Consider the following 9,781-nt stretch of genomic DNA (forward strand, 5'->3'; position numbering starts at 1 on the left):
GCAGCTGTTTAACTTCAATGCAGGGATGCCCATCCAGAAGACTGGGCCATAAATTTAAAGATGCAACAAACGGGGAAAGAGAAAGCTGTTGGATAAGGAATGTGAAGATCCCCACTCAGTAGCAAATTGAGTGAGACAGCCGAGAACTGACCAATCACAAAGAGACTGGGGCAGCTTTAGAATAATGAGGGCAAAAAGGTCTATATTCCCTGAGACAGACTCTACTTTGGCTTCCTTGCCCCTCCCAGGCCTGGTTCCCTGGCCTGTGAGTCCCACTTTATTTCTGCTCTTTTTCTCCTCAATAAACTTTTTCTTTCTATAAACGAACCTGCCTCTTCTCGCTTGCTTGCCTGAGCGTCTGTGAAGTTCCTGCTGTGGCTTCCTGAGACACCAACCCGTGGGGGGGTCTAGCGGCCGGGGCTCAGCGCTGCCCCTGCAGCCTGGGATCTATTCCCGGCTGGGAGACTAGGCCTGACAATTCCGGTATCACCAGGACTCAATTTCAACACAGACCCCAGAGCCCAGGACTTCAGGCTGCTTCTAATCTGCTCAGGGAAACTCCCTTCAGCAAGGGGGATCCAGGAAACAAGGAAAAGGTTCTGCACCCTCTTGGGATGGGCCTCATCACCTTGGGCTCAACCAAATTTGCTTCTAGCCTGTGTCATCCATGGAGCCCCAGAGCAGCCCCAGTCGAGGGCCGGCCTCAGGGACACAGAGATGAGCACCCCCAGGGGGGATTCAAACAGGGGGAGCTGTCAGCTGAGGGAGGGTGAAGCCACAGCAGAGATAGGCGCCAGAGCAGAGGAGGAGCGGAGCCTGCCAATGGGCAATCATGGATCAAAATCAGTTGTCGCTCAGGCAAAATACGTTAGCTGTAAGAGCAAGTTCAACAAGGAAGGCCAGGGTGTTGGTGAAGTCAACAGAGGGATCCTTTTCTAAACATCCCCAAAGCTCCTCAAAAATGCTGCCCTCGGGCCTCCTGCTGGCCTACGGGTTATGTCTCAGGGCTGTCCTAGCTGAGGCCTGGTGAGAGGGAAACTGCAGGTTTTCAGGCCGGGTCTCCCAGACAGGGATGGATCCCAGGCTGCAGGGGCAGCCTCCAGCCCCGGCCACTAGACCAGCCCGGGCTGGGGTCTCACGCAGACGCTGCGGGAACTTCGCTGACGCTCAGGCAAGCAAGCGCAGAGGCGGAATGTTTAGAGAAAGAAAAAGTTTATTGAGGAGAAAAAGAACAGAAATAAAGTGTGGCTCCCAGGCCATTGGAACCAGGCCAGGGAGGGGCAAGGGAGCGGAAGCGGAGTCTTGCCTCGGGGAATACAGAGGTTCTTTCGCTTATTATTGTGAAGCCTCACCAGGCCCCTTGTGATTGCTTAGTTCCCAGTGGTCACTCACTGCCTCAGTGTCTCTGTGCCCAGAACCAAGTCTCTGTGTCCCAGCCCTGATCTGAGCATCCTTTTCTTTATTACCCTTGTCCAGGGACATCCGCTGTCCCTGGTCCTCAGGGTTTGTTTTTTTTTGTTTTTGTTTTTTTATAGAGGCATGTTTATTTATTTGTTTGTTTGTTTGTTTGTTTGATGGTTTGTTTATACAAGCACTGGGTACAGTCAGAAGCGCGGGAGGGTGAGAGAATTCACCAGAGCCAGAGCGGGGAGCAGAGCAGGCAGAAGGACCGAAGTACACTGCTGAGGGGAGCAGCGGGCGGCAGGAGAGGTCTGCACGCCATGTGGGACCCTCCTCCGGTGGACGGGGAGCAGCCGGGGATCGAACCAGCGCCGCAGAGGCCGCGGGCAGCTTCGCAACCCAGCGCTCAACCGCTGCGCCACCGGGGAGGCCCCTGGTCCTCAGGTTTGATTAACCCCCTTTGGAAGTTGTTGCCCTTATCTCTGGAGCCTTCCTTAGTCCTTAGGTTTCCCTTATCTCAGAAGCCTCTTTAATGCTCCCCAAGCCCCTGCCTACTCTGACCCTGAAGCTGCCTAATTACCCTAACTTGCCCTAGAACTTACTGGGTTCAATCCCTGGCTAGGGAGCTACCCACATGGCGCAGCAGGTAGGTAAACTTTTTCTTTCTCTAAACATTCCGCCTCTGCGCTTGCTTGCCTGAGCGTCAGCGAAGTTCCCGCAGCGTCTGCGTGAGACCCCAGCCCGGGCTGGTCTAGTGGCCGGGGCTGGAGGCTGCCCCTGCAGCCTGGGATCCATCCCTGTCTGGGAGACCCGGCCTGAAAACCTGCAGTTTCCCTCTCACCAGGCCTCAGCTAGGACAGCCCTGAGACATAACCCGTAGGCCAGCAGGAGGCCCGAGGGCAGCATTTTTGAGGAGCTTTGGGGATGTTTAGAAAAGGATCCCTCTGTTGACTTCACCAACACCCTGGCCTTCCTTGTTGAACTTGCTCTTACAGCTAACGTATTTTGCCTGAGCAATAACTGATTTTGATCCATGATTGCCCATTGGCAGGCTCTGCCTCTCCTCTGCTCTGGCGCCTATCTCTGCTGTGACTTCACCCTCCCTCAGCTGACAGCTCCCCCTGTTTGAATCCCCCCTGGGGGTGCTCATCTCTGTGTCCCTGAGGCCGGCCCTCAACTGGGGCTGCTCTGGGGCTCCGTGGATGACACAGGCTAGAAGCAAATTTGGTTGAGCCCAAGGTGATGAGGCCCATCCCAAGAGGGAGCAGAGCCTTTTCCTTGTTTCCTGGATCCCCCTTGCTGAAGGGAGTTTCCCTGAGCAGATTAGAAGAAGCCTGAAGCCCTGGGCTCTGGGGTCTGTGGTGAAATTGAGCCCTGGGTGCTGAGCTCTGGGTGCCCAGAACACCTGGGTGAGGCTCCCTGTAGAGGAGTCTGTGCTGAGCACCTGCCACCCCCATGATGGTCCAAGGGCCTCCGGGGCCCACAGCTGGGTGCTTTCCCCTAGGGGTTGCCAAGGCTGATGGGTGATGGCGGGCCTGGCAGCTGCCCTTTTCCCAAGGGTTGGGGTGTCCTAGGCTGAGAGCCAGGCCGGGCAGGGCTTGGCAGCCCCTAATCACCCAAGGTCCCTCAGTGACAACAAGGGGGCTCACCTTCAGGTCAGGGGAGGTCCCAAAGAGCCGGGAGGGGCCTGGGGCTCCCAAGGGCCTTAAAAGGGGCCCCAGAGCAGGCAGCACCACACTGTCCTGACAGCAGCACCATGGCCTTCCTCTGGCTTGTCTCCTGCTTCGCCCTCATCGGCGCCTCCTTCGGTGAGTGTGGGCATCTGAGCCAGCACCCGGGAGAAAGTTCCTGAGCTCCTAGGGGCTCAGCACCCAGGTGCTTTCAGAAGGACCTCAGGGGTTCTGTGTGGGGTGAGCCCCAGGGAGGCTGGTATCCCTAGGCGGGGGGCTCTGAGCGCCCTTTCCCTGCACCCTTGGGCCTCAGACCCACACAGGCAACCTGATTGGCAAAGAGCAAGTGGGCCCTTCTGGGGCTTCCTGAGCCCTCAGACCAGTGTGTGGGAAAGAATCACCTGGGCCCGCTGAGGTCTGAGGCCCCCGCCGTGGCCCAGGTGGGCAGTGGGTCCAGAGAGGGTGTGCGGGCCAGAGGCATCCGTGACCTCCCCCGGGAAGTCTAGTTAGTGCCGGGCACTTGCTGTGCATTCAGGTTCCGATTAAAAACATAAGACGAAGAAGACCACATCCACGTGTCTACCACAGGATGCGGCAAATGTGACCTGTCTGCAGACGTGCTGTGAGGATTTCTTTTAAAAACCGAAAATGGGTCCAGCCATTCCCCTTTTCTTTGTTCCTTTCCTCGGAAGTATTCTGCGCTCCCCGCATGGCATCTCTGGGCAAATTTTACACATTTACTACGTACTTAGAAAACCCACTGAGTGTTTCCACGTTCTCACACCCCTGGGAGCTGCTGAGGGTCCCGTGTCCTGACCCAGCAAACTGTCCTGCACACACGTCAAGGGCCCTGCGTGTCCTCCTTGTTCTGGACAAATCCTCGCCTTGGTTTTCTCTTTCCTCATGTGCCTTTTTATGGTGTGGAGTCAAAGTGTTCTTTCTTTTTTTTTTTAAGATTTATTTATTTATTTATACAAGCACTGGATACAGTCAGAAGCGCGGGAGGGTGAGAGAATTCACCAGAGCCAGAGCGGGGAGCAGAGCAGGCAGATTGACGAGTTACACTGCTGAGGGGAGCATCGGGCGGCAGGAGAGGTCTGCGCGCCATGTGGGACCCTCTCCCAGTGGCCGGGGATTGAACTGGCGCTGCAGAGGCTGCAGGCAGCTTCCCAGCCCAGCGCTCAACCGCTGTGCCACCAGGGAGGCCCTCAAAGTGTTATTTCCATTGAGTGATGTAGGAAGTAAAACTTGAAGCAGAAGAGTCCTGGAATCCAGAATAGACAGCCCAGCAGTGCCCACAGGTCCACGTCACACTTTGCTCAGGAAAGCGTCCGCGGGACAACTCCCCATGGACTCGGCTTCTCTGGTTTTAACTCCACACCCACTGGCCCCACCAGTCTGCCTGGCGGGCATTGCCTGTGAGGGCAGCCGTGTCTGTTCCCCTCTGCTTGGGGACCGGAGCCTGGAGCGCCAGAGGGGCCTGAGGTCCCCAGCAGGGAAGAAGGGGCAGGGAGGCCTGATTCCTCAGCCTGTGTCTGCTCCTCTGGGGAGGGAGACCCGCATGGAGCCGCCTGTCCCTCTGCATCCCTGGGAGGGTGACAGGAACAGCTGCTGGGGGTGTGGGGTCCTCGGGCCCACAGGTTGGGGTGCAAGAAAGGTTTGCTGGGCAGGAGGGGTGGCAGTGGGGAGGTTGCATGAGGTAGAAACCAGGTCTCTGGCGAGTGACCGGACCTCCGTCCTCTCGTTGTCCTCGCCCCCCAGGCTGCGGGGTCCCCGCCATCCACCCCGTGCTGAGCGGCCTGTCCAGGATCGTCAATGGCGAGGACGCCGTCCCTGGCTCCTGGCCCTGGCAGGTGTCCCTGCAGGTAAGGGGGGATCTGAGCCTGAGTGGGGTCCCGGGGGGTGCAGCCTCACTGGGTAGGGGCCGCGGCCCGGGCGGGGGTGGCCGGCCCGGCCAGCGCTGACCCTGCGGTCTTCCCCAGTACACCAACGGCTTCCACTTCTGCGGGGGCTCCCTGATCAGCGAGAACTGGGTGGTCACCGCTGCCCACTGCAGTGTCAGGTGAGCAACAGGAAGGGTCCGGGTGGGAGGAGGCAGTGACCGTCTTCCTTCCTTCCTTCCTGACCCTCCTGCCTCTTCCAGCACCGCCCACCGCGTTGTGGCCGGGGAGTTTGACCAGGGCTCCGACGCGGAGAACGTGCAGGTCCTGGAGATCGCCCAGGTACGCCAGACCCGGCCAGACCGGCCCCGGGCCGGGGCGGGGAAGCGAGGCGGGAGAAGGGGGAAGGCGCTGGGGGTCCTGAGGGACGGCAGTGCGGGCTCTGGGCCTCCGAGAGTGCCTGGCCTGGTCTCTGCCCAGGACGGGCGCGGGGAGACGCGTGTTCCCTCGACCCCTGCCCGTTCCTGACGCGCCCCCGCCTGTCCTCCGCGTCCCGGCCGTCCCCACAGGTTTTCAAGAACCCCAAGTTCAACATGCTGACCATCCGCAACGACATCACCCTGGTGAAGCTGGCCACCCCCGCGCGCTTCTCCCAGACCGTGTCCCCCGTGTGCCTGCCCAGCGCCCAGGATGACTTCCCCGCCGGCTCCCTGTGCGCCACCACCGGCTGGGGCAAGACCCAGTACAATGGTGAGCGGCCCCGGCCGCGGCGGGCGGCAGGTGGCAGGGGGCAGGGGGCAGGGGGCAGGCGGCAGGCGGCAGGCGGCAGGTGGCAGGTGGCAGGGGGCAGGCGGCTGCAACAGCCCCAGGACCCTTCGGGCTCTCTCTGCTTTGGGGTTTTGTCGAGCGGTGTCGTCAACGCGTCCCCATCTTCATGGGCAACCCCCTTCATGCCACACGCGTGGACACGAGGGCGTTGAGGTCCTCTCCTCGAATTGCCCTTTGCTGAAGACGCAGCTCAGGTCTCCACGCACCCCCTGCGGGCTGTGCCCAGGGCCCCCGCCAGCCTGGATTGTCCCCGTCCCGAGTGGGGGGTGCGGCCGCCCTCCGGACTTGACTGGGGTCAGGCGTCCAGAGTGGGTTCAGGGCCCTGAGAGTCCAGCCGGGAGCCCCTCCCCGGGGCTGGCCCTGCCCGACGGTCTCCTCCGTCACCCCGAGTCCTTCCGCCCAGGCCAGGGCGACCCGGCTGGTCCTGCCCTTGGAGCCAAGTCAGCCCGGCCTGTGGGGGCATCCGAAGGACGACTTTCCCCTGAGGCTTCTCAGGCCTCAGGAGACGTGGGGCTCAAGGCCCTGGCGGCGTGGAGGAAGAGGCGCTCCAGGCGGGGGCGGCCTCCAGGGCCCTGTCTCCTCCCTCGGGGTGGCCGGGAGGAGGAGAGGCGTGATCTCCACATGGCTCCCCTGTCCCTTCAGCCAACAAGACCCCCGAGAAGCTGCAGCAGGCCGCCCTGCCCCTCCTGTCCAACGAGGAGTGCAAGAAGTTCTGGGGCAACAGGATCACCAACGGGATGGTGTGCGCTGGTGCCAGCGGCGTCTCCTCCTGCATGGTACGGCTTCCCGCTCGCCGGCTCCTCCCTGGTGCGCCCCGCCTCGGCAGGCTGGAGGGCCCCTGCTTGCTCTGCGGCCCATCTCCCCTCACCCCGTGCCCGGCGCTCGGGGCTGCCAGGACCAGCACTGATAGCTGCGCAGCAGACGGCTTGTTCTGCTCAGTCACGGGGCTTCCTCCCCAAGGGGTGTTTGCTGTCATCCAGGTGCACCCAGTTGGATGCTTCCAGCCCCTCTGCAGATGACACTCCTAGGTCCCTCAGGAGTCGGAGGCAGAGTTGGCTGCCAACTGACCAGAAGGAAATTTCTGGTGCCACTCTGCCCCCCATCATTTGGGAGCAACACCTGTGATCAGCCAGGGGGGACACACTCGTGTGCCAGCACCGTTTTGAGACTTGCAAACAGATCCTCTCTCCTCCCGCAGGGCGACTCTGGCGGCCCCCTGGTCTGCCAGAAGGATGGAGCCTGGAACCTGGTGGGCATCGTCTCCTTCGGCAGCGCCGTGTGCTCCACCTCCACCCCCGCTGTGTACACCCGCGTCACTGAGCTCATGCCCTGGGTGCAGGAGATCCTGGCTGCCAACAACTAAGCCATCCCTCCTCCCATTCTACTCCCTGGTGTCCCAATAAAATCCTCTGTACAGAAGCCCTGACTGCTCGTGTGTCTGTGACCTGGGGCGGTGGCTGCAGTGTCCCTGTGACCCACCAGGGGTTGGCGTGGTCCTCCCTTTCCAGGCTGCAGAGCCCCAGCAGCCCCTGTTTCTCAGGGAGCTGAGGCCTTTGGGTCTGGTCCTCCCTGCTCAGGAGGCCCCTGGGGTGGAGTCCAGGACCACCTGCTGCAGCTCATTTCTCAGCCTGGTTTCTGCTTCTTTGGCAGCTGGCTTGGCCCAAGGAGCTTTGTGGAGGGCAGGAGTGCTCCAGGCCAGGCCATGCAGTCCTCCGCCCTGCAGGGTGGGCCCTAGGACCAAGAGGGCCACCCAGGTAGGCTTGTCCCTCCCCACATGCTCCAGCACCTTTCTCTGCCTTGAGCCCCCTGCACCCCCCACCCCAGACCATCCATGCAGTCCCCACCCTTCCTGCCTCTGCCCAGGTCCTGCTCACTCACTCTGAACTGTGCAGCTGGGAAGCTTCCTTCCAGGGCAACAGGCTGGCACCACTGTCCTTTCAGTTCCCTCCTGTGCTGTTTCTTTCTGGGATTTTGCATTTGCATAGGGAGGCTTGATCAGTCTCAAGTCCCTTAGGTGGGCGGGGTTCCTGCATCAGAAGGCGTCAGGACTGGTTACCCTGTCTTAGCATCACAGAATTTGATGCCTGATTCCCCAACCATTAATTCTTGGGAACTTGTAAACCAGTTGTGACTTAATTTCAACTTTTTTTTTCAGAGGAAGGCCATGGTGCTGCTGTCAGGACAGTGTGGTGCTGCCTGCTCTGGGGCCCCTTTTAAGGCCCTTGGGGCCCTAGGCCCCTCCCAGCTCTTTGGGACCTTCCCTGACCTGAAGGTGAGCCCCCTTGTTGTCATTGAGGGACATTAGGTGATTAGGGGCTGCCAAGTCCTGCCTGGCTTGGCTCTCAGCCTAGGACACCCCAACCCTTGGGAAAAAGGCAGCTGCCAGGCCCGCCATCACCCATCGGCCTCGGCAACAAGGAAAACACCCAGCTGTGGGCCCCGTAGGCCCTGGGTCCATCATGGGGGCAGCAGGTGCTCAGCAATGACTCATCTACAAGGGAGCCTCACCTAGGTATTCTGGGGCACCCAAAGCTTAGCACCCAGGACTGAATTTTACTGCATACCCAGAGCGCAGGAATTCAGGCTGCTTCTCTACCTGCTCAGAGGAACTCCCTTAAGCAAGGGAAATCCAGGAATCAAGGAAAAGGCTCTGCTCCCTCTTGGGATGGGCCTCAGAACTGGCCTATTCAAGCAGCCTCAGGGCACCCGAGGTCCATACTCATCACCTTGGGCTCAACCAAATTCTTTTTTCTGTGATGATTCACACTTTTTAAGGAAGTTACCTTTGCTTAAACTTAGTTTTTTTGTTTGTTTGTTAAATGAGGTTTGGTCCACCACATAAGTGGCCCACTGAGGACACAGAACGCTAAGGGCTGATGTCAGGAGCACGGAGGAGAGCACAGGAAGGCCAGGTATAGGCATATGTGCAGGGGATGCGGGGGACACCTGCCCTAAGCGGGGCCACAGGACCTCACCCTCCCGGGCAGGACACTCTCTCCCCGGGTCAGGCCCCTTCTAGAACGCAGACACCCACATCCCTGCCCTCGGGATCCACATCCATGATAGAGACACTAACCAAGTAAGAATATCACGTGACAGGTCCCCAAAAGTGGGAGGGGCTGCTGCAGTGATATCTGGGGCCTGGAGGGAGACCCCTTGGGAGAAATGAATCTCCTTCCAAGGCCTCAGCCTGTGCTCACCTGGGGAGAAGCAGGTCAGAGTGAGCAGGCGACTTCTGAGCTCAATAAGAACACAGCTGATTTGAACTCCATTAGCGTTAAAGTTGTGCTGCCCTTTGATTTGTAAATTTAGTTTTGTTTTAAAGTTACCTTTTCTCAGCCTAGAGGATATTTTCTATAGAGGGAAGAGGCTCCCGGGGCCCTCACCCCATCTGTGGGAAAAAGCCCAGGCTGCCACATTTCAGGGGACAGAGAGGGCTGGACCGCAGCTGGGCGCCACCAGCCTCTGAAGCTTTGGGACATTTTCACAGCCTCAATGGGCGCGCAGGGGTGTTTGGCTGAGTATAGCTGGACTTGGAGCATTAGGGACCCCTACTCCCGGCAACGGAAGTTATTGAAATAGTAACATTTCCATGCCTTCTCCTTTGCCCATTCCAAGCAGGGAACCAAGCCTTTAGTGTTCCCTTGACTCAGGGGCTTTTGCAGAGCAGGATCAGCAGCCTGAGAGCCCTGGCTCTGGGACTGCTGTGAAAGCGCCTCCCTGGGATGGAGTCTGGAGGCCTGTGGTCTGGAGCCTGCAGGGAGTGGAGCGGGGCCCGGGGATGTGATGATAGCAGCTCCACCACCACCGCCTTGTTCAGTGCATCACAATTACTCACATGGACACTAGGCACATGAGCAGAAGGGCAGCTACAAACAGGCCTTGGAGCTGAGGCACGAAACCCCTAGGGCATCAGCAGTGATCACAAACATTGGGGCGTCAGACGAGTGGTCAAGAAGTACATGAGAAGATAACCAAAAGTGCCATTCTTTAGGGAAATGC

The 9,781-nt window shown here is 59.5% G+C and overlaps 1 protein-coding gene across 1 annotated transcript; it reads left to right on the forward strand.

Moving 5' to 3' along the window:
• Positions 1-3,157: 3,157 nt before the first annotated feature.
• Positions 3,158-7,188, forward strand: LOC119250374 (chymotrypsinogen B-like). The gene is made up of 7 exons (XM_037518112.1): positions 3,158-3,209; positions 4,833-4,936; positions 5,054-5,133; positions 5,215-5,293; positions 5,521-5,701; positions 6,422-6,555; positions 6,978-7,188. Exons 1-7 carry the CDS (start codon positions 3,158-3,160, stop codon positions 7,140-7,142), a joined length of 795 nt encoding a protein of 264 aa, XP_037374009.1. The 3' UTR covers positions 7,143-7,188.
• Positions 7,189-9,781: the final 2,593 nt, after the last annotated feature.

The sequence above is a fragment of the Talpa occidentalis genome, unplaced genomic scaffold (assembly GCF_014898055.3).
Source record: "Talpa occidentalis isolate TD23 unplaced genomic scaffold, MPIMG_talOcc4v2.1 talOcc4.17, whole genome shotgun sequence".
Classification (NCBI taxonomy): domain Eukaryota; kingdom Metazoa; phylum Chordata; class Mammalia; order Eulipotyphla; family Talpidae; genus Talpa; species Talpa occidentalis.

Excerpts from the sequence above, each read along its gene's own strand:
- LOC119250374 (XM_037518112.1), top strand. The coding sequence starts at position 3,158 with ATGGCCTTCCTCTGGCTTGTCTCCTGCTTCGCCCTCATCGGCGCCTCC. Across the intron at positions 3,210-4,832 it reads CCTCATCGGCGCCTCCTTCG|GCTGCGGGGTCCCCGCCATC; the intron begins GTGAGTGTGGGC and ends CTCGCCCCCCAG. Across the intron at positions 5,702-6,421 it reads GGGCAAGACCCAGTACAATG|CCAACAAGACCCCCGAGAAG; the intron begins GTGAGCGGCCCC and ends CTGTCCCTTCAG.